The 24,571-nt window shown below is 40.9% G+C and overlaps 1 protein-coding gene across 6 annotated transcripts in view; it reads left to right on the forward strand.

Annotated features, from left to right (window-relative positions):
* dlec1 (DLEC1 cilia and flagella associated protein) overlaps positions 1–24,571 on the forward strand; it is a 206,508-nt gene that overhangs the window by 92,686 nt on the left and 89,251 nt on the right. For all 6 annotated transcript variants that reach the window (XR_009932247.1, XM_062479022.1, XM_062479023.1 and 3 more), the window contains exons 9-21: positions 13,601–13,774; positions 15,322–15,458; positions 15,713–15,805; positions 15,918–16,008; positions 16,114–16,276; positions 16,428–16,620; positions 16,805–16,881; positions 17,008–17,170; positions 17,372–17,465; positions 17,628–17,758; positions 17,884–18,042; positions 21,028–21,158; positions 24,365–24,518. Coding sequence is in view for 5 of the 6 variants with exons in the window: in XM_062479022.1 (XP_062335006.1) it covers positions 13,601–13,774; positions 15,322–15,458; positions 15,713–15,805; positions 15,918–16,008; positions 16,114–16,276; positions 16,428–16,620; positions 16,805–16,881; positions 17,008–17,170; positions 17,372–17,465; positions 17,628–17,758; positions 17,884–18,042; positions 21,028–21,158; positions 24,365–24,518 (1,760 nt within the window). In the remaining variant the exon portion in view is untranslated. The remainder of the gene's footprint in view (positions 1–13,600; positions 13,775–15,321; positions 15,459–15,712; positions 15,806–15,917; positions 16,009–16,113; positions 16,277–16,427; positions 16,621–16,804; positions 16,882–17,007; positions 17,171–17,371; positions 17,466–17,627; positions 17,759–17,883; positions 18,043–21,027; positions 21,159–24,364; positions 24,519–24,571) is intronic.

Consider the following 24,571-nt stretch of genomic DNA (forward strand, 5'->3'; position numbering starts at 1 on the left):
TACTTTTGAACCACGTCTCATTTTTGAAAATGAGGTATCGTTGTATTCCCTGGATCAAGACGAGTCCAACACACTCTATGACGTCATACCCAGTTATATAGATTCTATAGATTCCATTTTGAATGTTTGAATGTTGGAAAAGCGTTTTTTCGTAACTCCTCCTACAATTTTTGTCGAATCTTCTTCAAAATTGCCACAGATGATCTTCAGACCAAGCCTCACAAAAGTTATCAGATGGATTTTTAATTTTCGAAATCGTTTGTACGTTACAGCCAATCAAATTGATGTGGCCGAATTTATGTGGCCACCATTTTGAATATAACGTTTTTTCGCTAACTCTCCTATAAAGTTTGTCCAATCTTCACCAAATTTGGCACAGATCATCTTCAGACCAAGCCTCACAAAAGACATCAAATGTTTTTTTGATTTTCTAAACCTTTTGACTGGAACAGCCAATCAAAGTCGTCAACCAAGCCACCATAAAATAAGTGAGGTCATATCAGCACCTCTTTACTAGCCTGGCTGCCAGCCCAACTTCTCCCCGCCCACAAAACAATTTGGTCGGGAAGTTGGGTCTGGAGGGTCTCGTATTGGGAACAACTACATAAAACCAGGATCTGGGCGGACCAATGAAATTGCCAGGGCGGGCTTTATACGATGATGGACAGATGATCAACAGTAACGTAATCAACAAAGTCACGAAAGAGCACTTGGGTTGAATTCGTTTTCAACAAACAACATATTACGTTGCTCTGATTGGTTGTAGGTCTATCCAATTGAGCAAAGAGGCATTTGTTTTACGAGTTCGGTTGAAACACGCCCCGTAGTCACAGCCCAACGGAGAGTTTTCAGACTCATATTCTGACTAGAATTATGAGTATGACAACGTCAGGCTACCTCTTTACTGCATTGACACGAAACTTGGTATAAGGACTAGGGACCCTGTTCTAAAGAGGTCCAATATGTCGTGCCATTTAACCTCGAGGTGGCGCTGCAATAAGCAAAAAATTGGCACCAATTATCTTCAGATCGAGCTTCACAAACGTTTTCACATGGTTTTTGATTTTCAAAACAGTTTTTCCGGTAAAGCTGATCAAAGTCGGCGATGAAGCCGCCAAAACAGGAAGTGAGATCATATCTCAGGAAATATTTGCTGAATTGACATCAAACTTGGTACAGGTGCTCGGGATCCTGTTCCAAAGAGGTCCACAAAAGGTTGTGTCATATAACCGCTAGGGGGCGATCCCGTGGCTGACACATGTTAACCCTTTCCTGCCAGACCATTCAAATATGGGAAATAAAATGTCCATGGTTCCCGCCTTAATATCTTTTCCGTCCAATCACCGACTTTACTTCTGTGTTAGATTTACAGCTTCCAATTGAAATCTGAGATGATATTATGAGTAAAGACAAGTTCCTTAATGTGTTGTCAATATTGTCAATTAAAAGTCTAAACTTTTTACTTACGAAGAATTTGTTTGTGGGAGTGACGCAAGTTTTTCAGGAAAGAATTACGTGTCCGGCTTGACCGTTCGGCACAGGCAGCTATGACGGTAGTAGCACTGTTTAGCCTCGATTTGAGTAGATTTCTAAAAAACTTGGAAAAACAACATTAACTAGCTGGATTATGTACACTGTAAGATAAATGTACATGCCTTGTTTTGCCAATTCGGTCGATTGTGGAAGAAACTCGAACGTTTTTTCGTTATCGAGAGGAGTATCCAGCCATAGCGCTAGCTACTTTTGGGGGAGGAGAATTCCGGTTTCCCCTATGTCTCCACTAGTCACTAGAATGGTCATAACTTTTAATCAAAATATGATATTTCTAATCTGTCTTCTGTTCTATATTGCCCATAGATTTGTGGATATTCCATCTACTCAAAGTATTTCTCCATCTTGTAATTAAAGTGGTTAAAAATTAAGTTGTCTGATTAGGTATGGTGGATGGATAAGTTTTTGTAAAAAATGGCTTCCTGAAATCACCTTGATAAAATATGATTTGCCTTAAGTAATCATATATTTATTCACATCATAAAAATCCCCTAGTTCTCCTCTTCAATATGGTATGAACAGTTAAGGTGTATGATTTAATATGAAAATTTATAAAATATGAATATTAATATGAATATAATATTTCAACAGCATATGGAATGTTCAAAATTTTGGCTTAGGCAGTAAAGGGGCTTGAAATACCAGATGAATTGATGCAGCCGCCATTTTGAATGAATGCATAAAACGTTTTTGGTGAATATCAAATATTTACCAAATTTGACACAGATTATCTTCAAACCACAATCACCTTGACATATCAAAATATGACTGAATTACAGCTGTTTAAATTTGGGCCAAATCTGACAACCGCTTGTCACAGGAAAAACTGCTTATATTTTCACACAGTAACTGAACACAGTAATTTCCAGCACTGAGAATAATTCAATAGCATAAATTGGTGTCCTGGCAAGGGCAACGTAGCCAAAGAAACTGCCATGTCACAGGTGTTCTGTCTAGCACACAAACTTATCAAAATTATTTTAGATTTTCGAAACGGTTTGATCGGTACAGCCAATCAAAATCTGCGGCAAAGCCGGCAAACAGGAAGTTGGGTCGTATCTCAGCAAATCTTTGATGGATTCAAAGCTGCATTTACTCAGAACCCTGTTCTGAGGATGTCTAAAATGTTTTTCGTTCATTTTACCTGCTTTACCGGCTTGGCCACCTCATTGCTGCTTGCAGCTATATTTCCTTTATAATTTTGCAACTATACAATACGAAACACACACACAGCCTCCCTTCATGAGTCCCTGTTAATTTGCCTACTCCTTACCACGTTGTCAACTACTCTTTCTTCCATCTTTTCCTCACTCGCTCCCATGGCCCTGTCATGGTCACTCTCCTCCTCCTGGGCTTCTTCCCTGACTGTCAATCGCCTATGTTTCGGCCTCTCTGAGACAGCCACCTCTCCTCCTTCCTCTACAGGTAATGCTGATGTTGAAGCAGCTAAAGCAAGGGCGTAGGTTTGGTCTCAGCTTTGGTAGGGACACTGCCTGCCGCCACCATATAAAAACAAAAACTACCTGAAGCCCTGATGGTCCAGCTGCTGCTTCCTCAGCCTGCACTATTCTGGATTTCTGAGTTTCCTGAATGCATTTTAAAATAATTCCTTTTTTAATGTAGGTAATTGGTTCAGGTTTTATGGAGCTGTACCAGGCCTACATTATCTGTACTGGACTTCTGAGCAATGCAATAATGTATTAATGAATCATATGATGCATACATTTGGGCATCCCAATTTATAGCACCTTTTTACTACCGACAAGTATATGTGTGAAAGATAACATTCATGGATAACATTGTCTAAACATCCCTTAAAAAACAGCAATTTAATGCAATCTTTACCAAAATGGACAATTCATCTTCTCACCTGAACCCCTGATGTTGATTCATCACCAACCTGCTCTACATCTTTAGCTTCAGGGTGCTGTTTTTCCTGCACAGTAATTCATCAATTTAATACAGACACTAACCATGCTCAATTGGTCGAGATTACAGGGATAGCCATATTACTATCCAAGGGATCATATAGGCCTACTTATTACCAGTTATTATCACTTTTGAGTTGCTAGCCTGCTGGTACTAGGCTAAACTAGCACAGTCCCATTATGTGGGTAGGTTAGCAGCTTTATCCTTCTGGCTTCAACAAGGCCAGCTGCTGCTAACACACTGGTCGAAAGATTGCAGACGCGAGGGAAAGACTTAATACAAGCAAAAGTTACATGCTCTACTACACTAACAACTTTCAAAACATGTTTCCATTGTAGAATGGGTGGCGATGTAAGGATAGCAGTTAACAACGACCTTCTTGATAGTTAGCTAACTTACTTACTCTCTGGGTGGGGAAAAAACATCTTATATCCCTCTTTTTTTTGGGTGGCATTTTGATTTTCCTTTCTACAAAGCACAAAATGGTCAAAAATATCAATGCTGAGACCAAACGAAATACTAATATGAGGCTTTATTATTTCCTGGCGTATTTAATAGCTTACCGTGTCAGACTACTGCCTTCTTTCTGCAAGTCATGATTCACGAAGTTTCAGCCAATTAAATGACATCATCTTACATTTACATTTAGTCATTTAGCAGACGCTCTTATCCAGAGTGACTTACAGTAAGTACAGGGACATTCCCCCGAGGCAAGTAGGGTGAAGTGCCTTGCCCAAGGACACAACGTCAGTTGGCATGACCGGGAACCGAACTGGCAACCTTCGGATTACTAGCCCGATTCCCTCACCGCTCAGCCACCTGACTTCCTTCCATCTTGTCTTGCTGGCTCGAGGCGCATTGGTTAACTTGGAAATGTATTTTTCACTTTTCTGGGCGACGAACATAGTATAGATAATAATACGAATGAGTTTTGCAAATATATTGTGCAAAATATTTTTGTGGAAAATTAACAAAATATTGGTGGGGACCATTGTGTCTTTCCCAAACTTGATCGTGACTAGTCCCTATCGACCTTATGCAAACCTACGCCCTTGAGCTAAAGCCCCCCCAAACATGTTCGAATTTTTGCACATTTTGTGGCTTTCACCTGTAGATTTTTTATCTTTTTCTCCCTTAACTTTTCTGCGCCTCCCTTGCGCTTTGGTGGTCGTTTCTCCATTTTAGCGATGCTAAACTTTAACGATGCTAAACCAGCATACGCATTAGCCAACAGATCGTGTGGCCTGCGGGAGGCAATATTATGATTCAGGGGAAGGGGGTTCCTGGATTTGATTGGGTCAGGCCAGTGTCAATAAAGAAAATTAACCAATGGGCCGCTGTCAGTTCTCTATGGGCCGGCCCGACCAAAACAATTTTTACCAATGGGCCGTCAGTTCTTTATGGACCATCCCGAAAAAAAAGCCTATAAATTATATCGGCGATTTGGCCCAAAAATGCGTCGGTCCACTGGGAAAATGCCCGGTATGCCAGATGACCAGTCCAGCCTTGTTGTCAGCTTCCCACCTGTAATCAGGGGGAGGGGTGGGGTTTGGACAGACCTTCCCTCACTTTTTTTTTTTTATCCCAGAGGAAACACTGATGGCTGGAAAGACCGGCCCAGCTGCTTTGTGGGGGTTCTGCCTCTTGAATAGTCTGTTAACATCTCTCTTCTGAATGGAGAGAGTCATCTATGTGGTGGGGGGGAGGCGTCTTGGGTGGGGAGGTCCAGTTCAGGACAAAGGCCCTCGTCAGAATAGTCTTGACAGAAATCAGACAGAGAGTTCTGCCCAGTCCAATTCTACCTGACCTGTGCAGGGCACACAGGTCTTGTACCCCTCCTGAGAGGGAGGTGTTTGTCAGGTGATTGGTCAAGAGGCAATGGGGAGGGGATGTCCTCATCCTATTAGGTCTCAAAAGGAGTTTGTGGGCAGTCAAGGTGGGCAGTCAAAGGTCTGATGATGTCCATATGCAAAAGGATACATTCTCCATGGTCTAATGAATCTCCTTCTTGTCTCCTGGTGTTGACTCTAAACTCTCAAGAGTTGTGAGGCCCATTGTACCCTCTTATTGTCCTATGGTGTGGCCATCTCGCCTCCCCTATCCGGTATCTCTCACCGGCCTTGACGTCCACATTCTCTGCAGCAAGTCATATCACTCCGTGCACCCCTCTCTGCCAGTAGGCTGACTTATTGCATTCCTCTTTTCACTAAAGTATACATTCTCCTGAGCATGGCCCTCTTCTCACTTTCACAGACACAGTCATATTCTGGTGCATAATCATACATTTAGAATGTAAGTTCATCATTATTGAAAGCATTGATTATATTTGGATTGTATGTTCAGCATTGTCATTACACATTTTGTATATCTGAGTTATTGATTGTCTTTTATTCAACAGAGACATAGAATATATGAAAAAGCAGCATTGAATTAGCAGCATAGATTTCATTCCTCCACATGAGCCACACCTGAGCTTGTTGTCTCCCTTGGGAGTGGCACCCCATACATGCCTCAAATCACCTGACCCCGGGCGTGCCTGTGACGTGGTCTATGGTGCTGCACTCTTGGGTTGCAAAATACAAACACTGCCTAAATTTGAAACATTACAGCTATTAGGATATAGGCTTCTATGGGAACTGTGCTAGAAAGATAGCTGAATGGAGTTGGGAAATAGGGGTATAGTTTGCTTCTGTTATAACATAATGTTCACTGTATTAATTTGTATTATTTTCCCACCCCCATATTTAAAAATATTTTTTAAATATTTGCACTACATAGACAACGTCATTGTCAAAATGTTCGTCTTGGTCCAGATTGAGTTTCTTGTATTCACGCGAACGTTCCGTTTGATGATTTAAGCTTGAATTACGTTTTTGTGGCAAAAAGTGCCTTGTGTCGCACAAGGGAACTCAGTGCTAGCCTAACGTCACAACGTCAGAACATGTTAGCAACGACGCATACATACGACATTCTAGTACAGGGGTACTCAATTAGAAACCCAAAAGGTCCACTAACCAAATTTCCATTCAGTCCAGGGTCCAGAACAATTATGGTTTATTTTTCTGGCCCTTAATGTTGCGGGGCGGTAGGGATGGACTGGGAGTAAAATAGGTCATGCACATTCTGTTTGATGTGATGCTAGTTTGTGAGAACGCTAGGATACTTAATGCGAGCGCGCGTAGCACAGAAGACCACCACTTTTTTTGCCTTTATTTGAGCACAAAATAGTTTTGGAAGCTTTATGTAAAATGAACATAGGTATTGGTAAAACCTTGTCTAGTGAAGGTGATGTCTTTTTGTCTCTTAATGTTTCAGCCCCACCCTTACGTTTCTTAGCCTGGTTTTCCATTGTTATTCTTCTCCCGGTGCTCCCGATGGCCAGTCCGCTACTGCGGGGCTGGGCTGTGCCGCGGTGGTGAATTTTCAAGTCATATCATTGGAAATTCTCGTGCTGTCAGGGGATGCTACAGCACTCCTAGTTCCCACGGCCATGATAGTGACGTTTCACATTAGCTACCACTATTGACAAGGGAAACCGTCTCATTAAACACATTGGTTTTGTGCGCCCCACCGGCAGCACAAATGAATACTTGTCTGAAATTAGGTATTTTTGGATTTGGATTTTCGCCGGGTTTAGAGCATGCCATGTTTTTCGCTAAGGAAGAAACAGGTACTGTTAGCAAATCGATTAGCCTGCGTTGTTGCAAATGACACACACAACCTGACCCACAGAGGTTGCAACCAACTTTCATTGAGTTGTCATGGTGATTACAGTTATTAAAGCTCCTGATTGGACCTTTGTATTGGACAAGTAAGATAGAAACCACATTTAGTTGGAACAAAAAGATGTGCCGGTTAAAATGGAAACGTTCCGTCAAAATGAATTAATTCCATAATAATATATCGGTTATAGGTCCGGGTCCGGATAGGGAACCGCCTGGGTCCGGATCCGGACCGCCGTCCGCCAATTAGTGACCCCTGTTCTAGTAAGACAGACAGCGATATCAGCGAGCCCTCAGCATTAGTACCATAGCTAAAAGTCGAGGACAGTTGAGGCTACTTTTCGCTAGGTACCTACAAACATGTTTTAATCTGCTAGACAAGTGGGTTCCCCTTCGTTCTTTTGGTGAGCAGTCTCACAAGCCCTACTTACCCGGCGTCATAGATCTGACCAGCTAAATACTTATTTAGCACCAGCGTTGCTACCTGCATATATCTACAGCTGGCAGCTGTCCTCCGTTTTGCTCCTAGATTCAGACCTAGCCCCGGTAAATTGTAGAGCTAGCTAACTACTACACTTCTGCTGTGTGGGAATCGCAGGAGCTAACCAGTCGAAGGGCGTACAAAAATACAGGAGCACACCCCACAATTTCCCCAGAAATTGTACCCTCTCTAGTTTCTCATTATCTCGCACCAATTATCTATCAATTTCACAATTCAAAAAAACAACTGCTACTTGAATCAACTATTTAACGATGCAGCAAATCAGTATTTCTTTTGTACAGTAGGTCGCTTACTGTATAAGGGGAGTAGGATTTCAGCAACCCCCCCATATCTTGGCACTGTAAGATCTGACACTCCAAAATGATTTTGGTGGCTCCTCATTCTCTCTTAAGTGTGCTGTAAAAGGCTTTTGATAATAGTCACTAAAATGTGATGTACATTTAAGCAAGCTCATATGTCATAATTAATAAGGAATTATTAACTTATTTCTAGTGCTGTCAGTTAAACGCGTTATTAACGGCGTTAACGCAAACCCATTTTAAAATTAGTTTTTTTCACATGCTGTTGCAACAACTACTGATGTTAGAAAAACTACAATACCACACTGGATTTAGCTAGACCGGAAACAAAACAACAGGCACGCCGCACACACTTTTTTGGGCTTGCGAGCCAGCTAAAGAGTAGTAGGCTAACGTCACGAGTGGATGGTGAGCGCGAGACGCCGAAATGGATGCCAATAAGATTCTGAATGGAAAGTTTACTTTTACAAAGTTGACCAAAGTGATCTGTGTGTTTTGTCATTGTGAACTGAGCTATCATCGCAGCACGTCCAGTCTGAAATACCACTTGATGGCCAAGCACCCACCTAATGCGAATTCTCCGCCCCCTCGTCAAAGCCAGGCGATTGCAATGTTGTTTTCAATTAAAAAAAAACATTTGCACTAAGCAAACCGATCCACTTTTCCATGTTGACAAGAGCATTAAAATTAGAAAAAAATATGGGACAAAAAGAAATCAAGGGACATTTAGAATAGATACATGTGCGATTAATTGCGATTAATCGCGAGTTAACTATGACATTAATGCGATTAATCGCGATTAAATATTTTAATCGTTTGACAGCACTACTTATTTCTAATCAATTAGGTTTTCTTGACTCTCAGCAGGGGGGTCCTAATGGGATAAATTATTTTAGAATAGCAGATCATAACATTAATTGAGTTGCCGATAAATGGTGCAATTAAATTTTTCTTTTCCTGTGGAGCTTGGTGCGCGGATAGTGACGGGTGCGCTCAGAAGAGCCAGAACATTTAGAGACTCACAAAACCCTTTCGCATTCCCTCATGAGTATCTTTATGAAAGATATAGATTCTCAGCAGAGGGAATTACGTATCTTTGCCAGCTTCTTGAGCCGTATGTTGCCAATGCGACACATCGAAGCCGTGCGCTCACAGTCCCACAGACTATATATACCGTTTTGTTATTTCGCTACCTACTTTTATAGTGTGGGTGATGCGGAGAACCTGAGCAAGAACACGGTCTGCCGCGCAATTTGCAAATGATTTTCTTCAATGGCTGTTGCCACCATATTCTGATTAATGGAGTGATGAAAACGAGATATCCAAAGTGCCCTTTGTAAAAACTTTGGACTCTAATATGTTGACAAAATGAAACAAGGATTTTCATTCTGTCTTCATGCAATATTCTGATTTCCGTTCTGGAAATGTATGCACATTATATCATATTTTACAACTTAATGCATCATTTGCTCATTTAAACATACATTTACAGGAAACTAGTAATGAAAACAATATTTGACCTAATATTAGTTATCAACTGGGGAGGTTTCATGTTGATATGTTATTCACTGGGGTGTCTCCCCTTAACCCATTCTGTTGTCCTTGGGTTGCTTTGTGCCTTTTTCTAATCATTTCCATATCAGAAATGTGTGTTTCTTTCAACCAAAACATTTCAAACCAAAAAGAACAATGTGTATGCTACCATACAATGCTCTTCACAAGTTAAATAAATGATCATTTCACTACTTTCATTGAATTTGGATGTTTCATTCACTTTTATAGCATTTTTCAAAAAGAATAAATAGGACATTGAAAGAAAGAAATGGTGAAAACCCCCACAAAAAAATCAAAATGCACAACAAAAAAGCCACAAAAAGGTATAAAAAGACGAAAAATGTTTAACAAATACATCCGTATGTGTTCTCCCTTCCCTAGGAACACAGAAAAGCCAGCCTTGTTTTTTTTAATTAAAAGCCTCTTATACTCTATATCGAGCTCCAGGGTTCTTTTATACAGGGCCCTCACATTGTCTGCTCCAACCTGAAACAAATAAAGAACATTGTCCCTTTGCAAGTCACACTTGGAGAAAGTTGAAGGTGTCCATTTGACTACTGTGTTTCAAGGTTCATTACTTATAATTAGTGTCTTTGTCTTGGCCTTGAAGTAGAGGCCCTAGGCTCAGGGGTAGGAATACGTTCCTCTTCCTGCTGAGTTTAACACCATAGCAATTTAATCAATTGAGTCATATTTGAAATGAGCACTGTAAGGACTTGTGTCTCTTGTTCAGACCACCACCATTAGCAAGTCATTACAGACACTTCAATCACAGCCACACGTTCACACACTCTCACCATCTGTGTTGCAAGTGGTAAATAAAACTCAAAAGTGTACCCCCAAAATGCTCTCTGAGCTGGCAGACACAGTTTCCTGATCATCTGGACCTCCACTTGAGAAAGTAAATGGCATATTTGATCAATAGTCAGCAACCACATATGGCATACTGGCGTATGACTATTAGTTTCACTGTTACCTCTGTATGGCACAGTGGGACAACAGTGGGTGGTGGCAGCAACACCACTGTTGGCTGTCACTGCAGAGAACAGTAATACATTTCACTCCTACAATATCCATAAATAATTGTTGAATGAACATGGTCAGATAGATTACTTGAAACATACATATGCTTGGGTTTCCGAGCTGCTGCCACCAGGGTCTGAAGAAATGCCCCCTTCCACTGCTTCCATCATGGGGCGACCCTGATAGCTGGAGAGGGCCAGCTCCTCAGCAGGAGTGAAGTCCTGTGGAGAAGGGCCCCCCCAGTTTTCTTTGCCTTATTTTTCTTCCTGTTGGCTGCAAGCAATTTCATTGTTCTATAGGCCCTTTGTAGCTATACCAATATCCTACAAAAGGGACTGACTCAGGCAATTCAGCCTTGTACTTGTTGGCCTAAAATATGTGTAATATAAGTATTGCCTACTGCTACTTACCGTTTTGAATTATCGTTTTATATTGATTTTTTATTTGCTCTCGCAGCCCTGGCAGTGGCTTTCGTTTGCCACTGCCAGGGTTGCAACTAAAATAATACAGCAACAAAAGTTTAACGTTATGGAATGCACACGTGTAATTATGGTCACATCTTGTGCCTGGGGCACAAGATATCAATAAGTCATGTAGCTTACGCATTTACAGCGTCTGCTATTTTCTGCCAGCTTGGCAGCAGCGACTTTGTTGATTTTTGTCTGTATTATATGTCTGTATTCCTGATATGTTTGTATTACAATATTTCACGCAGGAGGAGTAGACAAAGTTTGGAAGATTATTGTCGGCTACTCCTGCGTGAAATATGCGGCTCTTGTTTTGTCCATGTTTGAGATTGGACATACGGTGCAAACACCGCCCCTTTATATGAACGCGTACGTCTCTAGATTGGAAAGATCTGGGTTGAGTTAGAGTTGATAACCGCCGTCGTGATACCACTTATCGTGATTGCGATCGTTACGCTTCGCGTAGCCGGGTAACTGAAAGTGATCCGGAGCATGTTGATCTTGATTCGTAGTACAGGCCCCTGGTTTTACCTTCTAGCCACTTCCAGGGAGTTTGGCTACAATGCCATAGGTCTGAAACTTACTAGTAACTATTATGTTTGTCATATAATATAATGATACACTAGTGATTAACTTAGTGACACAAGAACGCAGGTAGAGACATGGGTAGCTTCTATCCTAGTGCAATAAGGCTTCTCAACAGCTTACCCAAAACCACCCACCTCCCACCCGGCCCGCCCCACCCCCATGGACTGCACTCTTAACACTCTATCCTGCAACTATTGATGCAACTCAATGTATATTTATTTATCTATTTATTAATTGTTATTTATTATTATTTAGCTGTGGCAGTTAATGTCCACAGCAACTTAAGTTTTTAGCTGTCGCTGCCTCTACTGTCTCGTTGTTTTGTGTGACAATGACAAATAAAGTACTTACTGGGTAGCCATTTTAACTCTGCTTTTTACTAGCCAGTAGAACAACAGTAACAATGCCATGGACCGGTGCAGTAGAGCGCCACCTAATACATTGGAATCACAAAGCATGCAATTGACACTATCAATTGCATACAAAACAGTAACAATGAAACATGTATTGAAAACAGGAAAATTGTGCATGCTTGGCTGCATTCTTGTGTCCGTCTCACCTCAGATGATGATTCATGTTTCCTACTGTAGCTTTTAACTCACACTCACAGTGACACAAAACAGGAGAATGACTTATTTTCTATATTTAGACTGATTGAATGTGTTTTTATATCCCAGGCACCTGTAGCTCATTAGCTGTGCAAATATTACAATATTGACTGGGTCATTAAAAACATTCTGGGCCTCATGTACGTACATTTGCAAACGTAGCGTTATTAACGCCATGGCCAACTCGCAGATTGCGCACGCTGTGATACTTAAGTTTACGTCGTATTTACGAAACCTGCAGTTCATCGGGTAATCAGCGCCTTTCTCCGCCCACTATACCGTAAATTGCGAGCATTTAAACGCGCAATTTAATGGCCTCGATCTCTCTCTATCATGGATCAGCCACCAAAGTCAAAACAGCGAAAACAAAGATTTAGTGATAACGAAAGTGATGTGCTTGTTCATGAGGTAACACCGAATTTAAATATTATACAAGGCCGGAATTCCACACCAAAAAAAAAAATGCAATCTGGCCCGAAATGACAAATTCCAGTAACTGCAATATTGCATGGCTGCTTAATCTGTAACGCATAATGATTTCGTGTTCAGGGAAATCCTCCTAGCGGTTAGGGAGTCGGGCTAGTAATCTGAAGGTTACTGGTTCGATTCCCGGCTGTGCCAAATGACGTGTCATTGGGCAAGGCACTTCACCCTACTTGCCTCGGGGGGAATGTCCCTGTACTTACTGTAAGTCGCTCTGGATAAGAGCGTCTGCTAAATGACTAAATGTAAATGTGTTCATTCAACTGAAAAAGTGTGATCCTTGAGGCAAAAATCCTTTAAGATCGTCTCCTTGGTCTATGTCTTCGTCTTGCTCGGATTACTGCTGTCATTTCACCGGGAGGCATATGCGAGGGAACCCGCGTGCATCCAGGTTTACACCTGCTTTTAAGAGGTGCAGAATTTTCACCGCAAAATAGAGGCGCACTTTCGCGGGCGGTTTTTGTACATACCGCGGAATACATAATTAGGCGCACTTTAAGCATCCCCTCCCATCTCTTTATGGGAAACTCCCACTTTCCCCTTGACCCTAAAGCGCAATTTGCCATTTTCAGTTCCCGTGACAGGCAGTCTGCGCTTTTACCTCAGTGCGGCATGTTTGTACATACCTCGCCTTTTACGTGCAAATTGTGAAACAAATATGCCTGAAGTGGGCGCAAAAGCGTTAGTACATGAGGCCCTCTGTCTGGAATGAAATTTGAATGAGATTCATTACAGTTGTATTGTTCTTTCTGCATTAAAAAAATCCAATACTATAGGACACTAAACATTATTTTTTTGTTTTTTATGTTTAGTAAGTTATGCATATTTGAGTAATCTATGAAAATATGTTTTATTATTAATGATCTGCCCTCAGGAAGGTTTCCTGGTGAGGGGGGTATTGTTGCCCCTGGCATGAGCTGCCAGTACACAGTGCGCTTTGCTCCAGACTCATTGGCAGACTTTGAAGACTTCCTGGTGGTGGAGACTCAAGCGCAGTACCCACTCCTGGTGCCTATAGTGGCTCGCAGGCCTCCACCTGTACTCACATGTGAGTGTCACTACACACACCTGATCTATAATGTTTCTGTAATATAACTAAATGTAAGTGTACTCAATATCCATTGCATTTAAGGCACATAATCATGACAGAGCATAATGGGAAAATATTTTATATTGGTCTGTAATTTGCTGAATCAGGCACATTTTTTGTGTAAAGGAAATACAAGAAGTAACCATATTAATGCAGCATTTTCAGTACTATAGTGGATTTGCCAGTTAAAGGAAAGAGTGAGGGCTTGTGTCCACATTGTGCTTTTTTCTGGCCGAAAATATTTGGTGGGACACTGGGGAGCTCTTCATCCTTGTGTTTTATCAAAAAAGCACTCCCAGCGCATGACAACAATATCTTAACAACGTATTCCACTCACGAGTGAGACACTTAAAAGAGTTGAGCGTGCATTCTCAACGTTTTGAGTAAATATCTTCTGTATGGTTGGAGGCACTTCTAGCATTGCTCCTTCAGTGTGTCCTTCCATGTGGCCATATTTCACAGAGGATGGATAGAAAACTACCTATTGCTATGTAAATATGTTTGCTACCTTGGTTTGCCAGCTAGCTCTGTCCAACATGATTGGTTAACTGAAAAAAAAAGTCCACCAGTGCCTTTCTGAAAAGTTCAGTTTTCGACTCAAAGCACACACAAAAAAATACTGGCATGCTATATAGACACATGCCTTGGAGTATTATCAGTGGCAGAAGTACCATTTATACCATGGTGTGGGTGAATACTCGATTCTGATTGGCTGCAGGGGTGTCTGTTATCATGTGATAATGTACACCTACTAAGTAGTTCTATATCGACTAGACTACCAAAAACTCTAGCCTATGATTTCCATTGGTGCCAATCTGTGGAGTGCAATTAATTCACATGTTTCTTTGCAATAAAAACATGCCATATTAAAAAGATCCTGTTAATCAGCTACATTGTTGCAATACTACATCTAGTCTGGGCTACAAGCATTGGCATCAGCTGGCTGCGGACACCACATTAGAATGAAAAAGCTGCAAGAAGTAGGCTACACTGCCCCTCTAAACTTACTTATACTTTGTGTCACAGCGATCATCTCACATCCCATTTGCAATAAATCACTACTTCAGGCTGCGGCCGACAGTTGGCTATGGACGATAATTTGTTAGTGAAAATCTTGATATTGATTTGGGGACAGTGACATGACATGGTTGATTAGGTAGCTAGTCTTCTTGTCAAACATAGTATCAAATTATATTTACTAATTGTCAATCGTACACAATGGTATTTCCTTCTAATCTTGCTAGCATAACGGACTACAAATATCAGAGTTGGCTAATGTTGAAAAACGCATGAAAACATAAATTAATGTTTGTAAAAAAGAAAAAATGTCCATGGTGTAAGTGGGATAATGCCCTTTGAGGTGTACAATATCATACAATAATGTACTCCGTGGACACCTCCTCCATTTTTGTATGATATTGTACACCTCGTCGGGCATTATCCCTTACATAAATGTACTTTCTTATGCATATTGATAACTCCTGCTGGTTTGTGTGTGTGACTAGTGCCCAGTGTCCTGGAATGTGGCTATTGTCTGGTGGGAGGTGTGAAGTTTGTTGAGTTTCTGTGCTGCAACGAGGGCCTCAGTGCTGGAACCTTCTGCATAATGCCCAAGAGCCAATGGCCAACCTCTAACCTCCGGGTAAATGTTTTGCCATAATATGTTCTTACCGTTGTATAATAATGTATCAAATCTACTTAGTCATGGCATACTGTACATTGAAAAGTATGCTTTCATTCTGTATTATACCGTATAAGTATACAGTAAGACCAAAATTATACTGTACAAATGTAATTAAGGGCACAACAGGAGCTATACATATGTTGTCAATGTATTACATATGAAATTATACACTATAGAATTTCTTTGTGTTTCTTACACTTTTCTTAATTCAGTCGGTAGTAAAAACCAGCTTTGCTGAGCAGCCCCCTTTTGGAGTGACCCCCTCTCTCTTTGAACTGCAGCCTGGTCAAACTGCAGTGGTGGAGGTGAGGCTGGACTGTTTATCACGGTGGTGACCACCAGTTAGAGATGGTTGTTGTATTTTTGTGTGCCGAGACTAGTGTCTGATCACTCAAATACTGGTTTGTCATGTCACAGGTGGTTTTCTTTCCCACCACTGCGGAGAGCTGCTCCCAAGTGTTCACCATTGTGTGTGACAACTGTCAGGTCAAAGACATCACCATCCAAGGTGAACTGCATCTTTTCTATTGCTTTTAACTCTTGTTGTGTGCATTGTCAATCATTATTGTATTCCATGTGTCAGTGCTGGTTATTGACTCTGTGTGTGTCCCAGGTGAGGGTCAGCTGGTTCTCCTGGAGCTGGTGTCTGTGCTGGGTGAGGAGGAGTGTCCTGCTCAAGGGGAGCTGTGTGATCTCACTGCTGAGCACCATGTTCGCTTCGGTCCCGTCAACCCTCACTCTGTCCAGCAGAAGAAGCTTGTCATTAAGAACAACACGTAAACGAGATGCACTGTAGTAGAGTTCTGTATAAATAGGATGCTTGCCTTTTATTTACTGGTATGCTCATTTAAATACAGAGTCAGGTTTAAATAAAGCGTTGTTCTCTTGTTTGGCTCTCTCCCCTCCCTCTCGGTCTCTGTCTTCTAGTTGTCTAGAGCTGCCGTTTTACTGGCAGATAATGAAGCCTAATCTGCAGTCTTTGCTTCCTGGGGAGAACCCTGACACATCCCACATCCACTACCACCTGGCCATAGATCTGGGGTTTTATGTCAGCCCCACAACAGGTATTCTGGCCCCTCTCCAAGAGCATGAGTTCCTGCTAACCTACAACCCTCAAGAGGTAGACAACACCAAATAAATAAACGCCATATAAATATTTGATAAAACAGATCCATACGAATATTGACTCTAAAGTCAAATCATATGTACTTTCCTTGTTAATTCTCAAACAAGCAGCGATTTTATCTTAATGTGTGAGGTTTCCAACTCTGTCACGACTGTCACGACCACTGTACTTTTCCCAGTTGAAGGACTACAATAGTGTGTGCCACCTGGTCTTGAAAGACATCCCAGATCCGCCCAAGGAGCCCAGTAATGATTGGTAAAGACCAAAACACAGGACTCTCTTTAATGCAAACAATTATAATCATTTTTAGCTGTAGAAATATTGTGCCAGCGTTTGCTTGTCTTATATACACATGTATTTTGAGGAAATCTTGTTTTATAGGGCCCCACACACTCTAAATACAGCAGCTGAAACGAAAGATGTCATTGTGATGGCGATAGATGTCAAAGGGACAACAGAACCATATCAAATCCTTTTGGAGCCATATTCAATTCACATCCCAGGAGAGCTCTTCATTGGTACTACCATCAACAGAAAGTTTAAGGTAGCCAAACGCTGTCTGTACCAAAGTCCATTTTGGGGTTAATTTGCATGCACGTGTGTGTGCTGGATTAAATCATTAAGAGAAAAATTGCCTTTAGAAATGAGAAATGTATCCTTATAAAAAAAGAAATGACAGTGAGGACATGACAATTTGACTTTGTTGTCTAATATATTTTATCCTGCTATTACTTTTATGTGTTAGATGTGGAACAACAGCAAATCTTTGATCAGCTTTAAATGGGAGAGGAAGAATGATTATCACATTATGGAAGTAATGCCTCCTAGTGGAGAAATTGGTATGATGCATAATATCAGGAACAATTGTGTCTCTTTCCATCACATAATATTATTAGGTTGTAATACTTTTTTATTTCGTCATGGGGTGAGATTTTTAACATCTTAACGTCTTAATAGGTTTTACCATCTCATCTCTTGTAATGTCTCTTTTTGTGGTCCAGAGGCATATGAGTGTTTTGACCTGGAACTGGTTCTTACTGGAGGGAGAGCAGGTAAAGTTGCGGCCAGCTTGCAGTGTCAAATTAAGAACCACAACAAGTCTGTCACTCTCAACATAACAGCCACTTTCAAGGTAACAAATGTGACATTCTTCAAAACATACACGATAGCACACGTTGTCAAAGACTAATACACTGGTCTTGTTTTTATTTATACATCAAGCAACTGTGGTGTTACTGTTGTGTTGATGTACACCAGGGCCCTCACCTGTCTCTAAGTGTTCCCAGTGTGGATCTGGGCCTGTTGAGGCTGGGGGATCAGGCCCAGTCCAAGGTGACCATACTCAACCCCAGCCAGCTGGAGGCCTGCTGGACCTTAAGAGAACTGGCCAACAACCTTTCAGACAAAGATACACAGGTACTTTAAATTCTTACGTTTTCTGTTATTTAAAAGACTGTGTACTGTTTTCCATACATTTGCCTTTATAAATAACTATTTTACCTTACATGGTTGTTGAAATGCCCATAATTACGCTGGTTCACAAATGTACGTCCTGATACCCCCAGTTATTCATTGTCAGTCAGTCAATTTGATTTATAAAGCACATTTAAAAATAACAGCTGTCAGCCAAAGTGCTGTACAATAGTGGATAATTAAAAACACACAATAAGACACAAAACACAATCACAGACAATGCACAAACATTTTACCACTGCACCTTCCTATGGCCATATGCAACAATAAATAAATGAGTTTTAAGAAGAGATTTAAAACCATCATAATGCAGTTTTTATAATGAGTGGCAAATTATTCCAGAGTTGTGGAGCAGCCAATGAGAAGGCTGTGTCCTTGGAACAGTCAACCATAGACTACTGGTTGATCACTGTTTGTTTAGCACTAGAGCTAACTTTAGCTAGCTAGATAAAGCTAACAGCTACAGGAACGTCTTTAGCTAACGAGTCAACGTGGGAGTGAGAGATGCTTTGCAAGGGCGCAAAACACAACAGAGATATTTTATGTTATTATAAGTTGTGTAAAAAACTAAACATGTACGCTAAATTACAAAACTGGGGCAGGCTGCCACTATGTCCTAATGAGAAACATTGGGTTGAGGTCGATTAAGAGGTTTCCTTACATTGGTTGATAAGGTCTTTTGTGTAACAGTTTTAAGAGATTCCTTAAGACCAAGATAAGGAGAAAATTTTACCTAAAACCTTTATGAGAAGACTTAAGGATGTTTTGTGCCACCAATTTATTTAAAGAAAACCATAACTCAGATTCTCAGTAAAATATAAACTTAAAGGTGTCATTAACTGATTTAATAGGATATTTGACACTTTTCCTTAAGGTCTCCGAATAGGGTATGTAACATTGGTTGGTCTGAAAATGGCCCGGGTGCTGTTCTATGTGCCCTAATGCACCCTGTGAAATAGCCCTGGAATAAAACGAGAGGTTTTCTCCCCCATTTATGGTATGCTCATCAGAATCAGGTTTATTCGCCATATATGTTATACAAACACGGAATTTACTGTGGCAGGGAGGTGCAAAACATATACGAATCTAAAATTAACTAAGTACAAAAGTTTGAAAAAAACTATTTCTAAGAAAGAATACAACAATTTAAATATAAAATAAAATATATATAAAAATAAGAATAGAATGAGCAGCGTGAGTGATCAACATAGTGCAATCAGATACTGAGATAAGGTGGCTTATGCATACTGAATTGCCATGAGATGGACTTATAATAGTTAAATAAGTGAATATATAGATGAGCTGCGCGCTGATTGGTTGGTTTACAATGAGTGAAGTGACAGAGCAAAGACGCAACACGGCCAACAGCACTCAGTGAAACATCGAAGGTGGAGACTTGAAATAAAAACGTACAAATAAATTTATTGTGTCTACACAACACTGTTTTCAACAGATAGATATCATTTGAATAACGTTAGTTGTTTCCACTTCTGTTGTCGAAGCAAACGGGATCGACTTAGGTGGGTAACGTTACAGCTTGGCAACCAAACTATCGTGATTCAACTCAGCTTCAGTTAGCTATCTTGCTAACTAATAAAAAATAACTTGACAAAGATCTGGACAAACATGCATCATGAATTGTAGATTTACATGACAACACAGGTTATTTATTCGAATGAAACACAGTCAGGAACATGAAATAACGTTAGCCCCATTGCCAATAAACAAAATCATCACACCTTCTACCTATGCTAGATGCATGTTAGCGACAAAATCATACTACAGCACCTCTTTTCAGCATCAGCTTCATAGCAAATCCTGCTTTACATTGTCCCAGGTTCTCAAAACTGTCCTCGGTGAAATGGTTCGAGCAAATGTGTAATTGAGGGTTGAACTGCACAGGGATCTTCTCATTGACAAACATCACAGCCCGTCGAGTGTTTGGTTCCTTGGGAAGACTCTGAAAAGTGTCAGCATTCCCTGTACAGCATGGAACACTGCATTTACGACCGTAGTCCATTTTCAATATCTTTGAAAAACGTTCTTCTTTGTAATTCTGGGGAAGTACACAGAGCAGCGCGCAGCAAATTTTCAGGCGTGACAAAGGTACAGACCACAGCCAAAAAGGTGGAGCCACATCGTTTTACAGCAGCAGTTAAAAATTGTGAGATTTAGATAGGCAAGAGGTGTCAATGGACTTTGAGATTCACTGTATGTCTATTTTACCCACTGAACTGTCGTTATTCAACTATGACAAGGCAAACTTGGTTTTGCAGTCAATGACCCCTTTAAGGTGTTTTGTGCAACCAGCCCCAGGATATTTTTTGTATAACCATCCTTCTTTTTATGCCAAACCCACCCTTGGAGAAAAAAAGCCTTTCCCATCATCTCACCACAAACGAAAGCACCTGCTGTTTGCTAGACACTTTGACCTGAACAGTGTTCTATGGTCAGATGAAAAAAAATCGTGGATTTTGGCAACAAACAAAATGGCTGAAATGGGTTTCCTCTGGAGGGTGGCTGGCTTCTCCCTTAGAGATAGGGTGAGGAGATCAGTCATCCGTGAGGAGCTCAGAGTAGAGCCGCTGCTCCTTTGCATCAAAATGAGCCAGTTGAGGTGGTTTGGGCACCTGGTAAGGGAAGCACCCTGGGCGCCTCCCTAGGGAGGTGTCCCAGGCACGTCCAGCTGGGAGGAGGCCTCGGGGAAGACCCAGGACTAGGTGGAGAGATTATATCTCCACACTGGCAAAAGGTTATGTCTGATTACTAGCCCGATTCCCCAACCACTCAGCCACCTGACTCCTCACTCTTATACATTTGAAACTGGGATTTGTGTAGAAACTGCCGTACAAATGTTTGGAGGTCATTTAAGGCATACATGCCCTTATATATTTGACCCTTGTACTCTGTGTGTGTGGGTGTGTGTAGATCACAGTGGAGCCATACAGGGGTGTGCTGCCTCCCCTAGCATCCCACAGTATTCATGTGCTCTTCAGACCAAAGGCCTGTCAACACTTTGAGACAATACTGGAACTGGTTGTGGAACATGGTACTGGATGGTAAGGTGAATGTTTTTTTAAATTATTGATCACGCTGTAATAAAACTACAAAATGAAACCAACATGGAACCAATAACCAATTTTGCAAACTCCAGCCTGGTCAGAATTTATCGTAGCAGTGTGCGATATTGTGCCACAATGTGGTGTGTGGGCGAACATGGCGCCTCCTATTATATTTCATGTAATATGAGTACATTTACATCTAGTCATTTAGCAGACGCTCTTATCCAGAGAGACTTACAGTAAGTACAGGGATATTCCCCCGAGGCAAGTAGGGTTAAGTGCCTTGTCCAAGGACACAACGTCATTTTTCTCAGCCAGGGAATCGAACCGGCAACCTTCAGTAAGTGCAAGTTCAACAAGATCTGGCTCGAGAACAGTGCATTTGTACTTGGTTGAAACCTGTTGAAAATAACGATTTTGAAGCACACTGCACCGTGTGGAAGAAAACGCTCAAATTAGGAACTTTTGTTTGTAAAGGAGTCTCATGGGAAGTCCAAAAAACATAAAGCCACTGTATCTGATGCCTGTCATCACCCAATTTTGTTCTGTATTCAGATCGGAAGCATGACCAAAGTCCGGTAAAGACCAGAGCCAAAAAAGATGGAGCCACCGTCACAACGGTGGCTTTTTGGAAACCAACCATTTTACAGCAGCAGTTTCAAATTGTGAGATTTGCACAGGAAAGAGGTGTGAATGGACTTTGAGGTTCACTGTATGTCCATTTTACCCACCGAACTGTCGATATTCAACTATGACAAGGTAAACTCGGTTTTTAAGTCAATGACCCCTTTAATTTATTTAGTTTTTCATTTGGTGAAACAATCTGACTCCTAACCTGAACTTCAGTGCCACAGCCTAAATTATATGTCAATCTGTTCACGAAGGTCTCCTCTACAGGGCTGTGAAAACAGCTAACATTTTTCCAGTTTGGACTTGGACTAAAGATATTTGAGCTTATGTAAGACGAGTGTCCCTTTTTAAGAGCTACATTTAGAGCGTTGACAAACTGCCCTTTGCTCTATCTAGCTAGTTAGCTTGCCACAAGCATTTCTCTCCCGGCTGCACAAAAACAAAATATGGACAGATGAGGGAAATTTAAGCCTCGTTTTCGTTCATTTGATCCGATCGACCTCATTATCCGTTTCCATAGAGTGGAAATGCGGCGCATTCAAACAATCCCCTCAGTGAAGGTTGGCTAGCAAGTGACAGCAGCAGTGACTGCTCCGGTAAGCGACCTCCAGACTGCGTTTGGAACTATAACAACATTAAAAGCGGAGGTGCTCTTAACACACGGTAGAAAAACATCAGGCATCAAGCAATGACTAGGTGAGCTCTTTCAAACCATGCATCCTGATTCTCGCATTGCTCAAACAAATTTGGGGGTTTAAAATAATTCTGGGCAGGGGCCTAGACAGACATTGTTAACATTTGGAGTTCAGCCCAAACCTAACATTGGACCTTGAGTATGTTTAATTACACCTCAGCTTGAGGCCTAATTATAAAATCAAAAATGTTTTTCAGACTTATGTAATATTAACATTACTTTAGACGCATTGTTATCATGACTGTGCCAAATCCGATTATATCATAAATCAACAGGGAATTTCAAAAGTTTCTTTATAAGATAGATTCTTATCTTCACTCCTCTTTTGGAAAAATCTAAAAATATTTGCCATTTCTCCTGTCACTGACTGTCTATAGACGTTCACTGACATGCTAGAGACACTACATTTATTCTGACAGACTGTTACAGCATGTTACGAAAACTCACACATCACACACATTGTTTGTTTTTTGGCCAAGATATAAAAAATTACATTTGGGACTACAATCAAAAGAATCAGGTCTGCAGCCCCGGAAAAAATGGCTGGCGACGCCCCTGATTCGCCCTGACAGTGCCTGTGATGCAGTCAGTGATAAGATGTCGGTGAGACACACACACACAGATTTTTGGAAGTATACTGTAAGTACACAGTGCACAGTGCCTGTGATGAAGTTGGTGACACACACACACAGGTTCCTGGAATTATGAATAGGGCAGTGCCCATAAATCAGTCAGTGAGTAAGATGTTTGTGACACACATTTTTAGAATTATAGTTTTTTTTTGTGGCTTCCCTAACCATTTCTCAAATTACAATTGAAGTTCTCTGGATTATTTCTCTGGATAAGAGCATCTGCTAAATGACTAAATGTTCTCAAAAGTACTTGTTCAACCTCCACATCGTCTTTTCACTTATACACATCGTGTGAAAGCAATTTACCATTCTTTTCAGCGAATTGGTAATGCTCTGGTACATTTATACAAATGATTGTAGCCTACAATTGTTTGCTGTTTCATACATTATCATTTGCGTATGTCATGTTGATCAAAATGTTTTATATTGGTTCTCTGTTAAATAGTCTTACTCCCATTAACATCTAGACATTTAGTTAATTACAGGAGTCATTACATGCACAATGGTTGAGCCAGTTGTCATAATTGTAGGCCTAATTCACCATACAGTGCTGCATCTACAGTTCTGCCTAACGGGACATTTGCTATGTTTATGTTAACATATTTTTTCCTTTGTGCTATGCAGTGCTGAAAAATACAGTAGTCTTGTTTTTTATATACATAAATAAGACACTGAAAACCGACTGAGGAGGAAAAATGCGTGAGAACATTGTTCCTGTCATATGCCCTTTTGTGGCTCGCATGCATGCTTCAAAAAAAGGAATAAGGAGGCTGTGCACATTTGCAATGTCCAGGCAGAGTTTTTGCATCAGTTAACTATTTAATTGATGTAACAAAATTCTCTGATGTATACTGAAATAAAATATCCACTTTATAGTCCATTAGCAACAATGCATGATATCCCCCCTAAATTAAATTACATTAGTCCTTGATGCAAATCTCTAAACTAGATGGCATTGATGGCTCAAGGCTGCATGCACCTGGGATTAATAGACTTAAGTTTTCTGTGCTGCATTATCTGAGACTCCTTCGAGTCATTTGTCTTTGTCATTTGTCATTGTGTCATTTGTCAATGTGTGAACATGACATTGTTTGATCTTTCCAGAAATATGAACAACAGATGTTTAAATAATTAATCTAACCCTAATAAATGTTAAGAAATGTATTGGGTAACAGAATATCTATGTTATATCTTTTAGATGCAAATGAAAATATCTAGTTGTCACTTGTTGTCTTGCCTCCACGCAGCCACCTCTTGGTGCAGGCTGATGTCCAATCCCCCCAAGTGTGTCTGCTGAGCTGTGAGCTGATCTTCTTAGAGCTCTATGTGGAGGTCCCTGCCAAGACAACTGTGACCATGTTTAACCAAACCTTGCTTCCTGCACAGTTCACCTGGATAGAGGTCAGTTACTATCAATATCATCATGCAGAGCATTTTGCTCTGAACAGTAAACT

Source organism: Osmerus eperlanus, chromosome 15 (assembly GCF_963692335.1).
Source record: "Osmerus eperlanus chromosome 15, fOsmEpe2.1, whole genome shotgun sequence".
Taxonomy (NCBI): domain Eukaryota; kingdom Metazoa; phylum Chordata; class Actinopteri; order Osmeriformes; family Osmeridae; genus Osmerus; species Osmerus eperlanus.